The 23,679-nt window shown below is 43.2% G+C and overlaps 1 protein-coding gene across 3 annotated transcripts in view; it reads right to left on the bottom strand.

Moving 5' to 3' along the window:
• ATP7A (ATPase copper transporting alpha) overlaps window positions 1–23,679 on the bottom strand; it is a 172,861-nt gene that overhangs the window by 97,834 nt on the left and 51,348 nt on the right. For all 3 annotated transcript variants that reach the window (XM_033945019.1, XM_033945021.1, XM_033945020.1), the window contains 3 exons: window positions 21,774–21,914; window positions 13,559–14,051; window positions 7,303–8,016 (listed from right to left, as the gene is read on the bottom strand). In XM_033945019.1, coding sequence (XP_033800910.1) covers window positions 7,303–8,016; window positions 13,559–14,051; window positions 21,774–21,914 — 1,348 coding nt within the window. The remainder of the gene's footprint in view (window positions 1–7,302; window positions 8,017–13,558; window positions 14,052–21,773; window positions 21,915–23,679) is intronic.

The following is a 23,679-nucleotide window of genomic DNA, read 5'->3' as shown; positions in this document are numbered from 1 at the left end:
AGCAAGATTCTGGAATCCCAAAGAGTAACAAAAGATTCCGGAACCCCAAAGAGTAGCAACATTCCATGTGGAATCCCCAGAGTAGCAACATTCCATTCAGAATCTCAAAGAATAGCAAGATTCTGGAATCCCAAAGAGTAACAAAAGATTCCAGGACCCAAAGAGTAGCAACATTCCATGTGGAATCCCCAGAGTAGCAACATTCCATTCAGAATCTCAAAGAATAGCAAGATTCTGGAATCCCAAAGAGTAGCAACATTCCATGCGGAATCCCCAAAGTAGCAACATTCCATTCAGAATCCTAATGAATAGCAAGATTCCGGAATCCCAAAGAGTAACAAAAGATTCCGGAACCCCAAAGAGTAACAAAAGATTCCAGAACCCCAAAGAGTAGCAACATTCCATTCAGAATCCTAAAGAATATCAAGATTCCGGAATCCCAAAGAGTAACAAAAGATTCTTTAGGATTCTAAATGGAATGTTGCTACTCTGGGGATTCCGCATGGAATGTTGCTACTCTTTGGGGTTCCGGAATCTTTTGTTACTCTTTGGGATTCCGGAATCTTGCTATTCTTTAGGATTCTGAATGGAATGTTGCTACTCTTTGGGGTTCCGGAATATCAAGATTCCGGAATCCCAAAGAGTAACAAAAGATTCCGGAACCCCAAAGAGTAGCAACATTACATGCGGAATCCTCAGAGTAGCAACATTCCATTCAGAATCCTAATGAATAGCAAGATTCTGGAATCCCAAAGAGTAACAAAAGATTCCGGAACCCCAAAGAATAGCAACATTACATGCGGAATCCCCAGAGTAGCAACATTCCATTCAGAATCCTAATGAATAGCAAAGATTCTGGAATCCCAAAGAGTAACAAAAGATTCCGGAACCCCAAAGAATAGCAACATTTCAAGCTACTGATCCAGGGCAAACTGGCTTCCCCCATGTCTTTCTCAATAACAGATTATTCCACAGGAAATTGTCCAAATCTTCTTAAAACCAGTTACTTTAACTGCACTTACCACAACCTCTGGCAATGTGGTGCAGTGGTTAAAGCTACAGCCTCACCACCTGGGGTTGTGGGTTCAAACCCACGCTGCTCCTTGTGACCCTGGGCAAGTCACTTAATCCCCCTGTTGCCCCAGGACAGGACAGACAGGAAAAAATGCTTGAATATCTAAATAAACTCATGTAAACCGTTCTGAGCTCTCCAGGGAGAACGGTATAGAAAATTGAATAAGTAGAAATAAAAAAATATTCTCTGAGTGAAAAAATGTTTCCTCCTATTGGTTTTAAAAGTATTTCCCTGTAACTTTGAGTGGCCCCTAGTCTTTGTAATTTATGACAGAATGAAAAATCGATCCACTTCTGTAGACTTCAATCCTATCTCCCTTCCGCCATCTCTTTTCCAAGCTAAAGAGCCCTAACCTTTTTAGCTTTTCCTCATATGAGAGTTCTATCCCCTTCATCATGTCGGTCGCTCTTCTTTGAACCTTTTCAAGTTCCACTATATCTTTCTTGATATATGGCGACCAGAATTGAACGCAATACACAAGATAAGATATGTACCTATATGTATGCATGCAGGCTCTCTTTCTTTTTGGCTGTCGCTGCACATTGGGCAGAAGGTTTCAGCGTATTTTCTACAATGACAATCTGCCGATGTCCAAGATGGACCCTGGCATGTGGTAACTATGATGTGGGCTATTCTTCCTAATGTGCATCACTTTGCATTTGTCCACATTAAATTTAATCTTACAGAAACTGGTTATGCTGCTATTTGATAAATAAAATATGCAGAATTATAAAATATTGTGCACAGAGTTTTTAATTTTTTTGCACAGCAATCCCCCAGGCAATGAGCATTTGGACTACCTTATTTGGATCACAATAACAGATTACAAATACTGCACCAAAGTGAATGAACACTTTTTTTTTGCACATCTTTGAGATTAAATGGGTCAGACCACCATCAAAATCCAGGGTGTCATCTTGGACCGAAGCTTGACTTTTGAAGATCACTCTATGGAAACTTCATACCATTAAACATTATTTTGATTTCTTCTCTTTTCGACTGCTGGTTCAACCTTTGATCTTAAGTATCTTAGACTACTGCAATATTATATACTTGGGATCTTTTAAGAAAACCATCAAACGTCTGAGAATCGTTCAGAATGCTGCAGTCCGTCTCATCTACGGTCTCGAGAAATCGGATCACGAAAGCCCTTATAACAAAAAACTTCACTGGCCGCCCGTGGAAGCGAGGGTTATTTTCAAGTTCGCTTGCCTTTGCTTCAAAACCATAACAGGTTCATCCCCAATCTATCTATCCCATCATTTTGAATTTCCAGGCACAACTTGTACACGTAGGCCCTGATTTTGCAAAATGCGTCTAAAATTAGGCATTCTTTGTAGAATCGCGCTTAGCAGAGTTCAGCACCGTTTAGGCATCTAACTTTTTAGGCGACCTTTAGAGAATCAGGTTTTAGGTGAGATTTAGACATCCAATGTCCTTAATCTATCTATATATATATATAAAATCGGAGGTATGTATGTGTGTAGTATGTATGTGTGTGTGTGTGTATGTGCCGCGATCACGCAAAAACGGCTTGACCGATTTGAACGAAACTTGGTATGCAGATCCCTCACTACCTGGGGTGATATGTTCTGGGGGTCTCGCGGCCCACCTGCACACGTGGCGGAGCTACAAACATAAAATCAGATTTTAACCATTCATGTCATTGGAAAGGATGTAAAAAGCTGCCATTCTCACAGTAATTCCAACTATAAAACACTTTCTATGACACTATAACCACTAGGGACATCGTTTCTATTCTACCACGGACACCATACATATAGAGTTTGTATGTTCTAACTGTGTTTGTAACTGTTTCCTTCATGCACCCCAGTTCATAATGTTATTACATTACATGAGTACTCACATATGCTGAACTAGGAACACAGGTTCCATTCTGAACCGGGAAAAAACTCCATGGAGTTTCTTTTCAACCTGAGTTTCCACATATTGAGTTGTTTAAATCAATACTGAAACTTTTGGATGCCACTTATTCCAACAGATCTTCCTTTTCAGTTTAAGAGATTGCTAATTCCAGTGAGACTTGCATTCTCTATCACAATCAACAAATCACAGGGACAGACTATTACATACTGTGGAGTGGATTTAAGATCCCCCTGTTTTTCCCATGGACAACTCTATGTTGCTTGCTCAAGGGTGGGTTCACCCAAGAATTTATATGTTCTTGCTCCTGAAGGTGAAACTAAAAATGTTGTTTATAATCAAGTTTTGTGTTAGTTGTGTTGTATTCATTTTGTCAAATATTTCACATTATAATTTGAATATTGTACTTTTTATAAAGCTGTTAAAAAATAATTTCATTCACCACTATAAAGTATCTTTATTTGAATCCATTTACTGTGTTATTGCTATAATTAAATACCCGTGCAACGCCGGGGCATCAGCTAGTGTTATAATATTTAATTGGCTCATTAACTACTTAGATTGGACGCCTAAAGCATGCATAACTTTAGGCATGACTTAGACGCCCTTTATAAAATCGGGACCGTAGAGCCTCGATGTTCACCTTTCCATCCTTAAAGAGATTCCTCGACAGAACATACACCGAGAGGCTGGATAAACTGGGGCTCTACTCTCTGGAAAAGAGGAGGCTCAGGGGGGATATGATAGAGACCTTCAAAATACTTAGGGGCATAGAGAGGGTGGACAGGGACAGGTTCTTCAGACTAAAAGGGACGACAGGTACGAGGGGGCACTCAGAGAAACTGAAGGGAGATAGGTTCAAATCAAATGCAAGGAAGTTTTTCTTCACCCAAAGGGTCGTGGACACATGGAATGCGCTCTCGGAGGAAGTGATCCGGCAGAGTACAGTACAGGGATTTAAACAGGGATTGGACAGATTCCTGAGGGAAAAGGGGATCGTGGGGTACTGAGGGAGGTGCTGGGATGTTGCATAAGTATAGACAGCTCACCAGGTCGTGCAGGTGTAAGGCCGGAGGGTTAGGACATTGATGGGAAGATAGGACTTCGATGAGAAACCTAGGGGGCAAGGGGGCCCCTTCTGGTGATTAAGGCAGGTCATGACCTGTTGGGCCGCCGCGGGGGCGGACTGCTGGGCGGGATGGACCTGTGGTCTGACCCGGCAGAGGCACTGCTTATGTTCTTATGTAACATTATCATTCCAAGCAGGCAAATGGAATAAATGTTTAACCAACTTCATCTCAAACACACTTTCTTATCAAACTTTTAGGAAGTCAATCAAAACTTATCTCTTTGATAAATTTCTCTGACTCCATTTCTGCCTTGATGCACTTTTAAAACACTTCCAGGAAAATTTGATTAATCTTACCATGCTAATGTAATTTTGAACGTTTTTTGCAATATCACTGTCTGTATGCAGTCTCTTCCTCTGTAAACTGCTCTGAACTGTTTGTGGTATTGCGGTATATAAAAATAAAGTTATAATTATTATTATCATCTTGTTTTTGAAGTCAGTTTTGCGCTATTCTGTTCTTTAAGCCTTCTTAAAGCCGAAGGTCTTGCAACAAAAGAAGTATCTTTCATTGTACCCCTGGTAAAGGGATTCATCATGTTAAAACTGTCTGTCCCTTACTCAGTCCAGTATGTGGCTTCTGGCTCACGTTTGAGTTTTTTATATATATATATATTCTTTATTGAATTTTCAAGTTACAAATTGTCAGCAACAAAGTCAAAGACATAGAAGCTGAAAATACTTTCCAAATAACAACTCTCTCACCTTAAATACCCCCCCACTCCCAAGACAGAGTTAGAGAACATGACAAGAGATTAAACCAAATCACAAAAAATATATGCAATACCACTTATTCAAAACAGTACACACCAGTGTTACTAGCCCTTAAAACTTTCAGGCTTTTTTTCGGCTTTTTTGGGGGCCTCAGAATCGGAGCCTACGCACAGCTGTTAGATCACAGACTGAGATGATCCGCGTAGTATTACCACTCCTGCTCCAATCATTGGCCTGCTTATAGTTGCTTTAAACAAAATAGCAACTATAAGCAGGCCAATGATTGGAGCAGGAGTGGTAATACTACGCGGATCATCTCAGTCTGTGATCTAACAGCTGTGCGTAGGCTCCGATTCTGAGGCCCCCAAAAAAGCCGAAAAAAAGCCTGAAAGTTTTAAGGGCTAGTAACACTGATGTGTACTGTTTTGAATAAGTGGTATTGCATATATTTTTTGTGATTTAGTTATTCTTACCGCTGGGTTGAGTGGTTTTAGGTTATATAAGAGATTAAACCAAACACATGAACATAATCTAGGCCGCTGCTACCTTCTCTGGTTTCCTCAACAAAACCCACATGTACTTTGTGCTAGAAAAGATCATTTTACCCTCAAGAATCACCGTTGACCATTGGTACAGTAAAATATTACATTTATCACATAATGCCAATCTCCAGTCACTGGAGCTAGCAGACTTAGGGCTCCTTTCACGAAGATTAGCGCATACTAGCCGAAAAACTACCGCCTGCTCAAGAGGAGTCGGTAGCGGCTAGCCCGCTCGGGGCATTTTCGCACGCGCTATTCCGCGCGTTAAGGCCTTAACACACCTTCGTAAAAGGAGCCCTTAATGCTGATCTTCAGGCATCAGAACCAAAGGACCTGAACCAACCTCCAGTCTCCTTCCACAGCTATGCTGAAGAGTTTTCAGGAAAAATAGTCCCAATTTCTATAACGAAAGAAGATTGTTTCTGAGGAACCAAAATTACTCCACACTCTATCCACTTACAGGGGCACTTGGGAACCACAGATATTTGCAAGAGGCATCTCAAAATGCCTCTTGCAAATATCTGGAGGCACACGACTTCTTTCCTTATACCTGTGTATCGCAAACTTTGTGCCGTGGCACACCAGTGTGCTGCCGGAGATTCCAAGTGCCACGAGACGCCGGCAAAGAGGAGAGGTGCCGTCTGACTGCTTACAGTGGCGAGAGGTACATTCTATAGCAGGGGTAGGGAAATCCGGTCCTCGAGAGCCGTATTCCAGTCAGGTTTTCCCCAATGAATATGGATTGAAAGCAGTGCATGCAAATACATCTCATGCATATTCATTGGGGAAATCCTGAAAACCTGATTGGAATATGGCTCTCGAGGACCAGAGTTCCCTACCCCTGTTCTATAGGCTTTTAGCCGGCGCCTCTCCTCCACCAGCAAAGGGACAAGTTCAGGATCCAGCCGTATGGCCTTTCCACATGTGCAGACGTCAACATGATGAGATCACGCATGTCATCACGTTAACGTCTGCACACTTCTGGGTCAGCCTTCCGGCCACAGCACCAGGTTTAGTGTGCCCCGGTGTTGAAAAGTTTGCGGGACACTGACTTATACTTTAATCCTGCCCTGATCACATGCATTAGAACAGGGGTAGGCAATTCCGGTCCTCGAGAGCCGGAGCCAGGTCAGGTTTTCAGGATTTCCACAATGAATATGGATGAGATGGATTTGCGTGCACTGCCTCCTTGAGATGCAAATCTATCTCATGCATATTTATTGTGGATATCCTGAGAACCTGACCTGCTAATCACAAGTTTCAAGTTTCTTGACTTTTAATATACCGACCATCAACAAGTATCTGGCCGGTTTACAAAAAAAAATTTAAAAAAAGATAAATAATTAAAAAATAATGAAAGTGCACACCAAGGACGTTAACTGGACAGACTTGAAAGTGAGGGAAGAAGGGAAAAAGGGGGGGGATAGTTACATATTAGAAGAAGAAAGGAGAAAGAGGGAAGAGGGTAAAACATATGGGGTGGGATTGCTTTATAAAAGCGGTTGGCTGAATAAGAAAAGGAAAAAAAAGAAGAATGAAAAAAAATTAAAAAATTAAAAAAAATGCTCTAAACACAGGAAAAGGCGTCGCTAAATAAAAAAGTCTTCAGGCTTATCTTAAATTTATCATGTATGTATGAGATGGATTTGCATGCACTGCCTCCTTGAGATGCAAATCTGTCTCATGCATATTTATGATGGATATCCTGAAAAGCTGACCTGGCTCCGGCTCTCGAGGACCGGAATTGCCTACCCCTGCATTAGAAGATTTGCTTACCGAGAGGGAAATAGACAGGAACATATGTCCTAGTAACCGCGGGAGTGGGCTGCTGGGCGCGATGGACCCCTGGTCTGACCCAGCAGAGGCAATACTTATGTTCTTATGTTTTTATAACACCAAACAAGTTACTTACAAGTTAGAAGAATGGAATACGTGATAAACAGTAGTTTGCGACTTACCTGCCAAGGAAGCATCAAATCCCATATCATCTACAAAGCCTCTTAAAGCTTCAGGGTTAGTCAGTGCTGGGTCATATTCTATTGTCCCACTGTGATTGGCCAGAGATACAGCGATTGATTTCACACCTGGCTTTTGAGAAATGACTCCTTTGATATTCTGCACGCAAGAATTGCACGTCATTCCTTCAATATTTAAAACCGTAACTTCCATCAATGGCTCTGGACTCGTGTTGTTTAGTGAAGCGGCTGTAGACTGTGCGTTGTCTGTACACTCAACGGAAAGTCGGACCCTATACTTTTCTGGCAACGCTGTTTCTATGGCTTCTCGGAGCGCATTTGGCGTGATAAGTTTTGAATTGTACTTCACCGAGGCTGAACTCTTCTCCAAGGAGACTCTTGCACTAGTGACCGAGGGCAGGGTAGAAATGCAGCTTTCAACGTTTGCAACGCAGGATTTGCAACGCATTCCATCCAGCCCAAATACTGCCATCTTTAAGTGATTCACATTGTCGGGACTCTTTGGCTGCACTTCCTCTGAACCTTTGGCTTGTGTGTTCTTCAGACGCTCCACATCAATTGACCCCAGTTTGAGAGGTTTTGGCTTGTTTTTAACAGATGCTGTAAAACCAGCACCTTCAATTTGATTTTTTATCTCTCCAACTGTAATGAGGGGAGGCCGATAGACAATAATGGCTTCTTGGCTGTCCAGAGACACTGAAAATGCACAAGAAAACATGAAAGGGTCATTTTCATTAAAACATTTTACAAACTTGAAGATCTAAAGCAGTGTTTCTCAATAGAGAATGACACGGTGACAAAATTCATCACTGCTCCCATCCCCGCGGATAACCATGTCATTTTTTAGCGTCTATTTCAACCTCAGTCCTTCTACACCAGCATTCTTCAAAGCAAAGCTTGCGGGTCAGTGGTTGTGGCCATTCATACTCTGATTCTTCCCGCTCTCCTTAAAGAATGACATGAAGATGGTTTCCCGCGGTTATCCACGGGGATGGGAATGGTGATGAATTTTGTCACAGTGTCATTCTCTATTTCTCAACCCAGTCATCGGGGAACACCCAGCCAGTTGGGTTTTCAGGAGATCTACAATGAATATGCAGGAGACAGAGGTGCACAAAAAGCAGGCAACACTTGCAAATCTATCTCATCCTTATTCATCATTGTGGGTACCCTGAAAACCTGACTGGCTAGTTGTGCCCCAAGGACCGACACTCAATCATACCGGTCTTTGCTGCTTCCTCTAAATCTGATTTGTGGCTCTGCTTTCTTTGTTTTAATAGATTTTATTTCTTCTATTTAAACACTAGTGTTATAGCCCGTTACATTAACAGGTGCTAGAATATATGTGTGTGTGTCTGTGTTTCTTTCTTTCTCTCTATCTCTCTCTCCTTAGCCACTTTCTGTATTTCTGTCTTTCTTTGTGTCTTTATTTTTCCTCGGCTGTCCACCCATTCTCCCTTCCTTTTACCTTCCCTGTGTCCATCACCACCCCTTCACTGTTCCCCTTATCCAGCAGCAGTCCTTCTCCCTTTTTTTATCTCCCCCCTGTCCAGCAGCACCTCTTTCCTGTCCCCCTGTCCAGCAGTAGACCTCCCTTCCTTTTTCTTCCCCCCGTCTCTTCCCCTGTCCATCTGCACCTCTTTCCTGTCCCCCTGTCCAGCAGTAGGCCTCCCTTCCTTTCCCCCCCCCCGTCTGTTCCCCTGTCCATTAGCACCTCTTTCCTGTCCCCCTGTCCAGCAGTAGACCTCCCTTCCTTTTTCTTCCCCCCGTCTCTTCCCCTGTCCATCTGCACCTCTTTCCTGTCCCCCTGTCCAGCAGTAGGCCTCCCTTCCTTCCCCCCCCCGTCTGTTCCCCTGTCCATTAGCACCTCTTTCCTGTACCCCTGTCCAGCAGTAGGCCTCCCTTCCTTCGCCCCCTTCTGTTCCCCTGTCCATCAGCACCTCTTTCCTGTCCCCTTGTCCAACAATAGGCCTCCCCCCCGTCTCTTCAGAGTTCCTGCTGCAGAGAAAGGCCCTCCCTCTCTAGCTCACCCACCACTTCCCCCACCAAAGCGCAGCTTCCCAATCTCTTACCACCTGAAGCCGACATCCGGGAGAGACAGTGAGGAGATTCGTGCGGCCATCAGAAGACGACAGCCTCCGCGCCGCCTGAAGCTGACATCGGGGAGAAATTTGGAGCTTCGGTCTGGCCTGCTCCCTGCTCGCCTTGCCGTATTGTACTTTTTAGTAAGATGCGGTGGCGGCTCCTCTCATGATCCCCACCTGCGTCGGAAGTCCGACGCAGGCGGGGATCATGAGAGGAGCCACCGCCGCGTCTTTCAACTTAAAAGTACAATATGGCAAGGCGAGCAGGGAGCAGGCCAGACCGAACAACAAACGATAAACAGAACCCTAAGCGCGCATGCGCACTCCTACCTGCGGGGCCCTACAGCTCACGGAAAACCGGCACACGCAGTGGGAGTGCGCATGCGCGGCTAGCCTTTTATTATATTAGATGAGGTGTGCTTTAAACCCCCTGTTTCTAAGATCTCCATTCTAGCGATACACTTTGAAAGTGTTAATGTGACGGTCGTGTGGCACTCTGGCACCTCAATTTACTTAAAAGTCACGTTTGCAGTCCTGCGGCACCTGAACGCTAAGGGCTCCTTTTACAAAGCCGCGTTGGTGGGTTTAACGCCCGCGACTTTTCGTCACACGCTAACCCCCCGCGCTGGCCGAAAAACTACCGCCTGCTCAAGAGGAGGCGGTAGTGGCTAGCACAGCCGGAAGTTTAGCGTGCGCTAATATGCGCGGCTTTGTAAAAGGAGCCCTAAATGTTACTTCATGAATTACACACACAAAAAAAAAAAGAATCAATGGTTGTTTTAATATCCAAAGCAATTATCCACAGAAATTGTTGCTTCATCTTTCACCTGACATTTTCCCTATTTCCACAAAGTATGAACAGTCTGAGCCAAAGCCCACATCAGCGCTCAGAAAGAGTTTTGACAACAGAAAGCCACTGTAGTTGCTGCCAGCATGAAGCATATCATGCGGGCAAAAAATGTTAGCCATTCTTATGTTATGTTGTTCTCCCTGGAACTCCTTGCTGGGTCGGATACGAAATTGCTGTGAAAATGATTAAAGACGCAGCTATTCGTACATTGCTAAAGTTGATGAACTATCCATGATCTTTATTATCCACACCATGCTATTTCTTTGAAGGTCATTTGTATGTTTATTTTATTACTAGTCTATAAGCCCGTTACATTAACGGGTACTAGAATAGATGTGGCTGTCTGTCTCTCTCCCTGGCCCCCCCTGGCCCCCTGCCTACCTCTCTCTGTTGCGCCATGCCTGCCTGTCTCTCCGTGGCCCCCTTCTGTCTCCTCCCCTCCTTCTCGGAGAAAGCGTGAACTCGCAGGCCTTGAGCATGCGCAGATGCTCAAGGCCCAGCAAAGAAGAGGACGCAGGTCTTCGGGCACCGGCACCAACGCACAGGACATGCCGCTGCCGGTGGCCAGATGGGTGTAAGAAGCATGTTCGGGTGGGTCTGAGGGATTTCAGATCGCGGCGGGGGGGGGGGGGGGGGGGAGGTGCCACGCGAACAGGGGGTGCTGGATCGCGGGGGGTGCTGCTCACAAATCGAGGCAAGCTCGATTTCCGAGGCGCCGGTTTTGCGAATGTTTTGCTCTTCTTACAAAAACACTCGCAAACCGGTGCACTCGTAAACCAAGGTACCACTGTATATTCATTTTAAATACTGCTTATGTAAATGATGCAGACCATTTAGTTTTAAACGGTATAGAAATTTTTAAACTAAATAAATGATGTTAGAGACTATTTCTTACTCTCATCCCCGTTGAATCCTTTACTGAAAAATGTGAAATAATAGATCACAGGTACAAATGAGGAGTATCCCCCTAACAGTAGTGCTACAGGCTCAGAACCAGGGAGGACAGGATTTAAATCCCATTTCTATTGGGTACTTTCTACTAAGAATGGCCCTCAAAAAATACAGACTTATGGCTATGGGATTTTTCTACATTTAAATTTTTCATCAACTTAAAGAGTTTCTCTTGAACTTTAACCATAACCTTATGTTTTGTGTAGGCCGGCCAGCAAAGCAAGCGGGGCATGAAGGTGGCCATAGCTAGAAAACCATCCGAATGAGGAGGCAGTAATTTAATGTGAGACCTGACACAGCCTGTGTTTCGGCAGATTGCCTGCATCAGGGGTCATAGAAAGGTTTCACTGATTAAATGTTTCCTACATCAAACAATATTGGTAGAAGTCATTCCAAAAAATAAGTACCCAATGAAAACACAGGCCCATGTCGGGTCTCTTAATCAAGAAATAAAACTTATGTTAAGCAAGTGTTTCTCTACTGTATTGTCTCTCTCGTTCCACCTCTAGCCAACCACACTTGCTTTGCTGGTTTATTCATACGCATTGCTATTTTCCCCTCTGTTTTGTTCAACTTGTACAGAATGGCAAGTCAGACGCTTTATATTTATAGCAGATTTTGCTATACCATCCTTTGTTATATGGGCTTATATCCACTAAAGATAAAGCCAAGAGGGCCATACTCTTTGCACTCCTGAAAAATTAGAGATCAGTATGTAGTGAAAGCGAATTACACTAGTCTGCCCCTGCCCTCCCTCCAAAAAACTGGTGTAATTCTAGATGGAACCCTGACTATGAAAAATCAGGTTGATTCGTTGGTTCAAAAGGGTTTCTATACTCTATGGAAACTAAGAATTATTAGAGCATTGGTCCTTAGTCAGTTGGATTATTGTAACATCGTCCATCCTGCTGGAGCTCAAAAAAATCTTCAAAGACTGGGCATAATACGGAATGCAGCAGTTATGATCTCTATTGTCCACTGCATTGGCTTCCGGTTGAAGCACGGATTAAATTTAAGTCTGGCTGTACTTGAAATAGCAGGCCCCTCTCGCACACGAAACGCCCATTTATTCACCTTTCCCTCCCTAAAAGGCTGCCTCTATAAGAGATTCATTGATAGAACCCTAGCATTCCAAGCGGGCAAATGGAACAATTGCCTAACTGACCTCATCTCCAACTCCCCGCCTTATCACCTGTTCAGGAAGTCACTAAAAACCTTCCTCTTCGACAAATTCCGCTAACTCTGCCTTCCCTCCTTCCCTGCTCCCTCCCTACCTCGATATGACCCTCTTACCCAATCTCAGTTTTGATCTAAAGGCCCCTCAGGCCTCCATAGCATATGCCTTTTCACGGCCTTATATTCAACATCGCTGTAAATGTAACACCGTTATAATTTGTAACATCGCGGTAAATGTACAGCCTCTTCTTAGCACATGCCTTTTCACTGCCATATATGCAACATCGCTGTAAATGTAACAACGCTGTAATATGTAACTTCGCTGTAAATGTACAGTCTCTTCTATTGTTAACCGCATAGAACTTCCATGGTATTGCGGTATACAAGAATAAAGTTATTATTATTATTATTATTATTAAGGATATCTTATGGAATCTTTCATCATCACAAATTCTAAACATTCTAGAAAATCTCACTCGCTATTTTCGTTTCCTTCTGCAAAGGATGCAACTATAAGAAATTCCAGGAACGATTGAAATTCCAGGCAACCTCATGGATTAGGGATCTGACTCACATATTTACACTTTCAAATTGGTATCAACAATATTGATGTGCTTTAAAGACGCTTCTTTTTATAGAATCTTTTGGAAGTTAGATACGGGTTGTTTATTCATTTGTATTGCTAATCTCTGTGAACCGCATCGAACTTAACGGAATTTGCAGTATACAAGTGAGTTTTTATGTCATGTTATGTTATGAATCATGGTATAGCTCTACAGTCAAACCAAGGCCTTCTGGTTCTCGCTCTCCTGGGCCTTGAGAATGCGCAGATGCTCAAGGCCCAGGCAAGAGGCAGGAACTTCTTTCACCGGCACTGGCATGTCCTGTGGGCTGTGTGCCGGTGCCAGATGGGATAAAGCTGAATGCTGTTCGGGCAGGCGGTGCTGGTTCATGCAGGGGGGGGGGAAGCGATGCCGCTGGCCGTGGGGGGTGGGGGGAGGTGGGAACGTATCAAGCGAGTTTCCCTTACTTCCTTCCACTTTGATATATGAGTAATTTGGTTTACGAGCATGCTTCTGGAACGAATTATGCTCGTAAACCAAGGTTCCACTGTATAACCATAATTTTTAATATGAGCACATCAAAAAAGCAGAAATCTATTAAAATGCAGCAATACCTTTAATTCGCTGAATCCCTTGCAGCTTGCCCACTTTTCCTTCAATAGTGCTGGTGCAGGAATGGCAGGTCATCCCTTCTATTTTCATCTTCACCATCACATCACTCGCGGAGGATAAGCGAGGGTCTTCCGAGGAGGATGGAGATTTTTTATCCTGGGCTGGAGAATCCAGAGCTAGGCCCGGGACCTGCTGGATGAGCTGACTGGTGCTCACAAGGGAGGGGATGAAAGTCACAACGGCAACATTTTGCTCAAGGGATGTTTTGACATTCAGAACCCCCCTGACATTGAGCAGTGCACCACGAATCTGATCAGCTGGGAGAGAGGATGGAGCAGAGATGCCGAGGGCAGCAGTGCTGGTTAACACAGGCTGGGGCGCTGAATTAGGAAGAGTAGCATCGAACCCCATGTCATCCACAGCCTCCCGCAATGACTCTGCTGTTTGAATGTCTGCATTATAAATAATGAAAGCAGTTTTTCCTTCTAATGTCACCTAGAAACAAGAGTAGAAATGTAAGAAAATAAGTAAGAGCCGTTAAAGTGGGATTCTGACAGAGCACAACAGTGTGATAAGAAGCATAATATGAAAAAAGTTAATAGGACTTAAATCATTACCAATTTAGCATCATTTATGCTATATACTGTGTTTCCCTAAAAATAAGCTCTAGCATGATTTTTGGGGTAGGTTTGAATATAAGCCCTACCCCTGAAAATAAGCCCTAGTCATAGGCAGCCACATTACTGATGGCGTCATGAGTACACAGAAGGCCCCAGCGAGAAGGCCGCAAAGCAGCCTGTGAGTGCCACTGGCCCGACGCTCCTCTGCCAGAAGGTATTTATGGTCACGGTCGGCGGGGATTGGTTGGGAGAGAAGGATGGAGGGTCAGTGGGGGTTCGGCTACGCAGTGGGGGGGGGGGGGGGTGCGGTTGCTCAAGGGTTCTGGTGCAGGAGGGATGGGAGGGAGGGAAGGATGGAAGCTGCCCATTCAAGAACCCTCCCTCCCTTGAGAATCCATCTTTTAAGCATAACTCTGTAGCAACCCCATCTGTTTGTCCCATCGTCTCTTAAAGTCAAGCACGCTGCTGGCCTCGACCACCTGGCGTGGAAGACCATTCCATCGATCAATCACCCTTTCGATGAAGAAGTACTTCCTGGTGTCACCATGAAATCTTCCCCCCTTAAGTTTTAGCGGATGCCCTCTTGTCGCCGTGGGACTCTTAAGAAAAAAGATTTCTTCCTCTTCTTCAATGTGGCCCGTGATGTATTTGAATGTTTCTATCATGTCCCCCCCTATCTCTGCGCTCCTCGAGAGAATATAAGCGCAGTCTGCTCAGACGTTCTTCATATGGGGAGATCTTTAAGTCCTGAGACCATCCGTGTGGCCATTCTCTGGATCGACTCCATTCTCTTCACATCCTTTTGATAATGTGGCCTCCAAAACTGGACACAGTACTCCAGGTGCGGTCTCACCTTGGATCTGTATAACGGCAGTATGACTTCAGGCTTTCGGCTGATTAAGCTCCTTCTGATGCAACCCAGCATTTGTCTAGCCTTTGCTGAAGCTTTCTCCACCTGATTGGCAGCTTTCATATCTTCCCGGATGATTATTCCCAAGTCCCTTTCTGCAACAGTTCTTGTTAAGTTTTCACCGTTCAAGGTGTATGTTCTGCATGGATTTCCGCTTCCAAGATGCATTACCTTACATTTTTTGGCATTAAAATTTAGTTGCCAAGTACTGGACCATTGTTTCAGTAAAAGTAGGTCCTGCTCCATAGTGTTGGGCCTGGTTGCGCTGTCAGGTTCTGATGCCCTGTCCACAACGTTGCATAGTTTAGCGTCATCAGCGAATAATGTCATTTTGCCTCGAAGTCCCCGAGTCAGGTCCCTTACAAACATATTAAACAGCATCGGGCCCAAGACCGAACCCTGCGGCACTCCACTGGTCATGTTCGACGTTTTTGAGGGAATACCGTTTACCATCACCCTTTGAATTCTGCCGCTAAGCCAGTCTTCTACCCATGCTGTCAGTGCTTTTCCTAGTCCTAACGTGTTCATCTTGTTCAGTGGCCTAAAGCACCTATGGAGGCGTGATTCACATCACAGGTAGGCGGCCGGAAATGTAGGCCAGTACCCAACGCCGTCGCGTGATTGACGTGCAATCAACAGCCATTTTTAAGGCAACCACAGGTTACAAAATCCGTGCCAAAATGTCCTGGCTCTTAAAAACGTTCTATTTACAATTGAAGGGCTTATTTTCCTATTGTTTTATGTTGGTCAAATATTGTTCAGTGGGTATTTGTTTATTGTCTCCCCCTTTTTAATACAAATTGTAAAACGCTTAGAAGTCTTCATTTGCGTTTTATCAAAATTTTAATCAACTTGAAACCTTCTAAATCCAATGCAACCGATATGGACTCAGCAGGTTTTTTGCTCACCGAATTCCTTTAGCTTCCCATAAGGCAGGGGTCGGGAACTCCGGTCCTCGAGAGCCGTATTCCAGTCGGGTTTTCAGGATTTCTCCAATGAATATGCATGAGATCTATTTGCATGCACTGCTTTCAATGCATATTCTTTGGGGAAATCCTGAAAACCCGACTGGAATTTGGCTCTCGAGGACCGGAGTTCCCTACCCCTGCCATAAGGTCTAACTCAGGACAGCAAACCAGTCGGGTGGACAATGGGGAACCCATAGACATCATTTACCTCGATTTTCAAAAGGCTTTCGACAAGGTGCCACATGAAAGGCTGCTTAAGAAGCTGTGGAACCACGGGGTGGGAGGGGATGTGCACAGATGGATCAAGCACTGGTTGTCGGGCAGACTGCAGAGGGTCGGAGTAAAGGGTCAATATTCTGACTGGCGGGGAGTCACAAGCGGTGTGCCACAGGGGTCGGTGCTGGGGCCGTTACTCTTTAACATATTTATCAATGACCTGGAAAAGGAGGCAAAGTGCGAGGTTATAAAATTTGCAGACGATACCAAACTGTGCGGCAGAGTTAGGACCAGGGAGGAGTGTGAGGACTTACAAAGAGACCTGGACAAGCTGGAAGACTGGGCAAACAAATGGCAAATGCGCTTTAACGTGGACAAATGCAAGGTCATGCATATAGGGAAAAAGAACCCGTTGTTCAACTACAAATTGGGGGGGGTATTGTTGGGAGACAGCAGACTTGAGAGAGACTTGGGTGTGCTGGTGGATGCATCACTGAAGCAATCTGCACAGTGCGCAGCAGCCTCGAAAAAAGCCAACAGGATGCTTGGCATCATAAAGAAGGGCATAACAACCAGAACACGGGAAGTCATCATGCCATTGTATCGAGCGATGGTGCGTCCACATCTGGAATACTGCGTTCAGTATTGGTCGCCGCACCTCAAGAAGGACATGGCGGTACTTGAGAGAGTCCAAAGGAGAGCAACGAAAATGGTAAAAGGGCTGGAACACTGCCCATACGACGAGAGGTTGGATAGGCTGGGGCTCTTCTCTCTGGAGAAAAGGAGGCTCAGGGGAGATATGATAGAGACCTTCAAGATCATGAGGGGCATAGAGAGGGTGGATAGGGACAGATTCTTCAGGCTGAAGGAGACAGCAAATGCGAGGGGGCATTCGGAGAAACTGAAGGGAGATAGATTCAAAACAAACGCAAGGAAGTTTTTTTTCACCCAAAGGGTCGTGGACACTTGGAATGCGCTACCTTAGGAAGTGATCAGGCAGAGTACGGTACAGGGATTCAAACAGGGATTGGACGGATTCCTGAAGGATAAAGGGATCATGGGATACTGAGGGAGGAGCTGGGATGTAACACAAGTATAGAAAGCTAACCAGGTAATGAGTATAGAAACCAAACCAGGTCGTGCATGTGCAAGACCGGAGGGTTAGGACTTCGATAGGAAGACAGGACTTAAATGAGAAACCAAGGTGGCAAGGGAGCCCCTTCTGGTGATACAGACAGGTCGTGACCTGTTTGGGCCGCCGCGGGAGCGGACTGCTGGGCAGGATGGACCTATGGTCTGACCCGGCGGAGGCACTGCTTATGTTCTTATGTTCTTATGTTTTCACAGTAACAAAATACGTCATATAATTCAGTTCTTTAAATCAAATACTGTATAAGCAAACCTTTTTCAAAACTTGTCTTAGAAAAAAAGAGGGCTGTTGACCCTCTAAAGACCCCTGGCTTGGTGCTTAACATATAAAACTTTAATATGACAATAACAATTCAATTCGTAACAAAACGCCTAGAGACACAGTATAATTTCAATATCCAAAAGGTCAAACTAATATACATGAAAAACAGTCCCATTATGATCCAATCTTACCTTTACCAGAGGCAAGAAAGCAGATTGGAAATCATTCTTCATTAAATTACGTATCCATTTAATCACTTTAAAACCACAAGTCCCTTCTGATCTCTGTTGCACAGCCAAATTAGTAAAAGACACCATCGTGTCATACTTTATTTGAAAAAGCAGGCTTAGAAGATTTGAAACATACTGAACATTCAGAACCAGAAAAGAAAATAATTAACTGAACTTAATTTATTTGCTACAGTTTTACAGGGAATCTTCTTCATATCTTAATGCATTCTGCTTCATTTTTTCAATCACGTTCCTTATATCTGTTCTATGTATTACTTCTTTCCCTGCCATGCCAGTATTTTCTGCATTATATTGTAAATGCTTTCTGTCTTTATCTGTTTTTAAGTCCATTATTCTAATTTGTATTTTATCTGAATCCCATGTATTAGTTCACCTTGTTGTGAACCACCTAGAACTTTTTCGGTATGGCAGTACATAAGAATAAAATTATTATTATTCTTTGAGATTCTGTATGGAATGTTGATACTCTTTGGGATTCTAGAATCTTGTTACTCTCCAGGATTCCGGAATCTTGCTATTCTTTGAGATTCTGTATGGAATGTTGCTACTCTTTGGGATTCTAGAATCTTGTTACTCTCCAGGATTCCGGAATCTTGCTTTTCTTTGAGATTCTGTATGGAATGTTGCTACTCTTTGGGATTCTAGAATCTTGTTACTCTCCAGGATTCCGGAATCTTGCTTTTCTTTGTGATTCTGAATGGAATTTTCTACTCTTTGGGATTCTAGAATCTTGTTACTCTCCAGGATTCCGGAATCTTGCTATTCTTTGAGATTCTGAATGGAATGTTGCTACTCTTTGGGATTCTAGAATCTTGTTACTCTCCAGGATTCCGGAATCTTGCTATTCTTTGAGATTCTGAATGGAATGTTGCTACTCTTTGGGATTCTAGAATCTTGTTACTCTCCAGGATTCCGGAATCTTGCTATTCTTTGAGATTCTGAATGGAATGTTGCTACTCTTTGGGATTCTAGAATCTTGTTACTCTCTGGAAGCTGGAATCTTGATAGGCTGGTATCTTAATGCATTCTGCTTCATTTTTTCAATCAAGTTCCTTAGATTCAACTTGATGTATTTGATCTGTTCTATGTATTACTTCTTTCCCTGCCATGCCAGTATTTTCTGCATTATATTGTAAATGCTTTCTGTCTTTATCTATTTTTAAGCCCATTATTCTAATTTGTATTTTATCTGAATCCCATGTATTAGTTCACCTTGTTGTGAACCGCCTAGAACTTTTTCGGTATGGCGGTATAGAAGAATAAAATTATTATTATTCTTTGAGATTCTGAATGGAATGTTGCTACTCTTTGGGGTTCTAGAATCTTGTTACTCTCTGGGATTCTGGAATCTTGCTATTCTTTGGGATTCTATATGGAATGTTGCTACTCTTTGGGGTTCTAGAATCTTGTTACTCTCCAGGATTCCGGAATCTTGCTATTCTTTGAGATTCTGAATGGAATGTTGCTACGCTTTGGGATTCTAGAATCTTGTTACTCTCTGGAATTCTGGAATCTTGATAGGCTGGTATCTTAATGCATTCTGCTTCATTTTTTCAATCAAGTTCCTTAGATTCAACTTGATGTATTTGATCTGTTCTATGTATTACTTCTTTCCCTGCCATGCCAGTATTTTCTGCATTATATTGTAAATGCTTTCTGTCTTTATCTATTTTTAAGTCCATTATTCTAATTTGTATTTTATCTGAATCCCATGTATTAGCTCCCCTTGTTGTGAACCGCCTAGAACTTTTTCGGTATGGCGGTATAGAAGAATAAAATTATTATTATTATTATAAAGCAGAAAAGGAGAAACAATTTAACTAGCATTTCTGTTGGACCTACAGTCACCCAATAGGATAATTTCATAACATTTTCAAACAAGTGTTTGATTTACAAAGCTAGAGTACTGAGCTGCATTAAGCACTACCATATGCTTTACACAGCTTAACATGGTGTTGCTTAGAAATCTCGAGTGGTATAGTAGAGACATATCTCCACAAGGCGACATACTGTTGCCACCCCATCTTACTCTTATTGTAGTAAGTATGAATCTTGCATCTTGGAATATCAGGGATGACCCAGAACAGCATCTTGTGTGGCCCAATTACGTAATATTATTTTCCTAATCAGTAGTAAAGCCACATATGGAAAGGTTCTAGAGCAGTTCTAGAGCACTAATCTTGCAGCCACAGCTGGAAGGCACCTAGATATGTGCGGACGTCAACAGGATGATGTCACGCACATGCATGTCATCATCACACTGACATCTGCGCCTGCCCTCCAGCCACAGCACTGAGTCTCCTATTATCGCTGGTGGGGGGGGGGGGGTGGGGGTGCTGCAGAAGGAGAGGTGAGGAGAAGGAGAAAAGGTGCCAGCGACGAAGAAAGGCACAGGTGCCAGCTTACTGACTACACGACGTGTAGTCAGTAAGCTGGCACCATGAGGCACATCATATAAGCAGTCAGTCGATGCCTCTCTGCCTTGCCAGCATCTCGCGGAATACCTGGAATTTGCCAGAGCACACAGTTTGTGATACAGTGTTCTAGAGCAGTGGTTCCCAACCCTGTCCTGGAGGACCACCAGGCCAATCGGGTTTTCAGGATAGCCCTAATGAATATGCATGAAGCAGATTTGCATGCATGTCACTTCCATTACATGCAAATCTCTCTCATCAAGCAAATCTTTACTCTGTATTTCACTTATTGTATATGTTTTAAAAAGGAATAAAGAATTTTGAAAAAAAAAAATCACGCACTAAAAAATATATGTATTTTTTTCTTGGAGGGGTGTGTCAGGAGGTAGAGTAGGCATTCCTGCGCTAAGCAATTAGTGCATCTATATTAACGTGGCTTTTACAAAATGGTAGCACGGTTTTTAGCGCCAGTCACGGCAGTAACAGCTCTGATTTCCTATGAGTATTGGAGCTGTTACTGCCTGAAAACCAGCTTGTTAGGGACTGAAGGCCCAAAAATGAAAATTTAAACAATTTTTTTTTAAAGGGAAGAAGGAAATTAAAATTTAATGAAAAATACTGAGGAAAATAAACATGGGAAGGCACCAAAAAAACCTCGAGATTGATGCCTTTGGACTGACTCCAAAGAACACAGCTTCTCAGCTCTGTGAAAAACTGAGAACTGATGGTCTCGCACACCAACATCAGACGGGAAGGCACTGGTGCTTTTACAGTACGGGTAGTTGAGACTTTCAAAAGATTTAAAGTGACAGTACACTTTTTAAATTGTCCGTACCGGGCAGTCACCCACATGTAAGAATATGCTGCCTGCTTGTCCTAGGATAACCAAGGCTATTTGCCACTGAAAACTGAATGACAGGACAATAATGGAGCTACGAAATGCATGAATTTTCATATTCTTCACTTTTATATTAACAAGAATTTGTCACATATTTAATTGTTCCCTGGTTATCAGATTCATTATGAACCTATTATATTGCAACCAAGGAGGCCACTTTAACACTTTCTTACCCATCAATATTCAGTTAATAATTTGCTAATCTTGCTTCCTCTGCATTTTTCTTTAACCTTCACCCCCTTAAATGTTTGTCTTTCATTTACCCAGTGTATCAGTCCGTAAGTCTGCTAGTTGTATTCATTGTTTAAACATTTTTTTAAATCATATCTATTGTTTAAACTATTTCTGCTTTTTTGTTTTCTGTTCCTTCTTTTTTTTTTTTTAATACCATGTTAAATTATATGTGTTACTCTTATATATTGTAACTCGCTTAGAAAATTTTAATTAAGCGATTAATCAAATAAAAATAAACTTGAACTTGAACTATTTTACAATTTATTTCAAAGCACATCTTTAGAGGATCACTTACCTTAATATGGTACACACCATTCAGTTTCCCAATCTTCTGCTCTATGGTCTCAGTACAGGAGGTACATGTCATCCCCTCCACAGAGATAATTATAGAGCTTATCCTGCTAGCCATGTTCACCTTGCCCCAATCTTCACATTCCTGTGCAATTTAATAACAATAATACTTCATGTTTGAATGGCTTCATCAAACAATATCCCAACTGAAACATTTCAGAAACAGGTCACACTTTCAAGGAGTAATGTCTGGCTATGTACTTTGGTTCTTGATCTGCAACGATGCAAGGTTTAAAGAATAAAAAGATAAAATAAACCAGGTTCCTAGACGATAAGGGGATTGAGGGGTACAGATAGGAGTTGAGGCAGGTTATAGGAATAGTCAGGGACCACAGCACAGGTGATAGACCTGAAGGGCTGTCGCGGGAGCGGACCGCTGGGCAGGATGGACCTCTGGTCTGACCCGGCGGAGGCAAATTCTTATGTTCTTATGTTCTTAATTTACATAAATTATTTAGAGTGCCATAGGGCTTATTCCTGGCTCAGTATGCAATGCAACAGAGACACAAATCGGAAACCGTGATCAACAGGATGATCCAACACAAATGGAAAGTCCAAGGTGAATAACCAATGATGGAAAGAGCAAAATGTGACACCCAACACCGCCATGTTTGGGCAATTGCCTGCATCAAGCATGCAATTTCCACTTTTTACAGCACTGAACTAACCAATGTAGATAAATAAACACCTCAGTCTACCCATGCGTCATACTGGCATCACAACGTGCCCTTCCATCATTGGTTATTCACCTGGACTCTGTGCTGGCTCATCCTGCTGATCACTATTCCTGTTCAGGTCATCTGCTCCCCATGCCAGCCAGAAATGTTGAAGAGGTAGCGTGATTGGGGCAACAGTCATCTCAAAATGCACCGGGAAGGAGCCTAAGACTCTTATTGGCCCAGACACATAAGGTCCCACCCACAGGAGGGCCCTTAACAACCTGGGCCAATCAAAGTCTCAGGCCTCCTCCCCAGTATCTCCCAGGATGCACCGGGGAGGGGAAGGCCCACCATTTTGAAGAGGCAAGTTAGCTGGCCAGAGAGACTAGGCATCCCTCCGGCCAGCCATCTAACCAAGGTAAGGAGGAGAGACTGTGGGTCGTCATAGGCGGGTTAGATTGGGCATCTCTCCTGCTGCCAGGGGTTGTATGGGGTTAGTGTCGGTGATGTGGCAGGAGAGAGTAGGCAACTCTCCCGCCAAAACTTCAATTTGGGGTTCTTTTTATTATTATGATTTTAATTTGCGGGGGTTGGGGGTGGGGTGTCTGAGCTGTCAAACCTTACTTTCCTGTCATCGTCTGAGCCAATCAGCACTCGGGCACTGATCAGATAGTAAGGCAACGAAAGCTCAGACCTGTTGGTAAATTTTGTATGCAAATGTGGCACAACCAGGTTAGAGAATCACTTGGCAATTATAGAGAATCGCTTGGAGTGATTATTTCAATATTAATGACCTGGTTGTACTAAATTTGCATGGCAGTATCGGAGACTGCAAGAAAACTCAGAAAAGATCTCCCTAAGCCATTTTGATAATCCACTGCTAAAATATGGGCATGCTAAATCAGCTGGGGGCCTATTTAGCGAGCACCTTTTTGTTTTGAGAATCCTTACTCAGATGCTTGATTCCCTAGAAAAAGCAGGGAGTAAAAAACTGCTGAGTGAATTATAGTACTTGGTTTTATGTTAAATTTGTACTGAATGTGTTGAAATTTCATTTGTGTTATGAATTATTATTAATAATATTTTGAAAAACATTTTAGGTTTTGGCTAAAGATAGATACATCAAGCAAAACCTATAATAAATTAATCAGTTTGAAAACAGATTGTCAGTTGGGCTAGGTTTCGCCACAT

This window comes from Geotrypetes seraphini, chromosome 5, assembly GCF_902459505.1.
Source record: "Geotrypetes seraphini chromosome 5, aGeoSer1.1, whole genome shotgun sequence".
Taxonomy (NCBI): domain Eukaryota; kingdom Metazoa; phylum Chordata; class Amphibia; order Gymnophiona; family Dermophiidae; genus Geotrypetes; species Geotrypetes seraphini.
The sequence above is the reverse complement of the archived record's forward strand: the minus strand, read 5'-3'. Positions and strand labels throughout refer to the sequence as shown.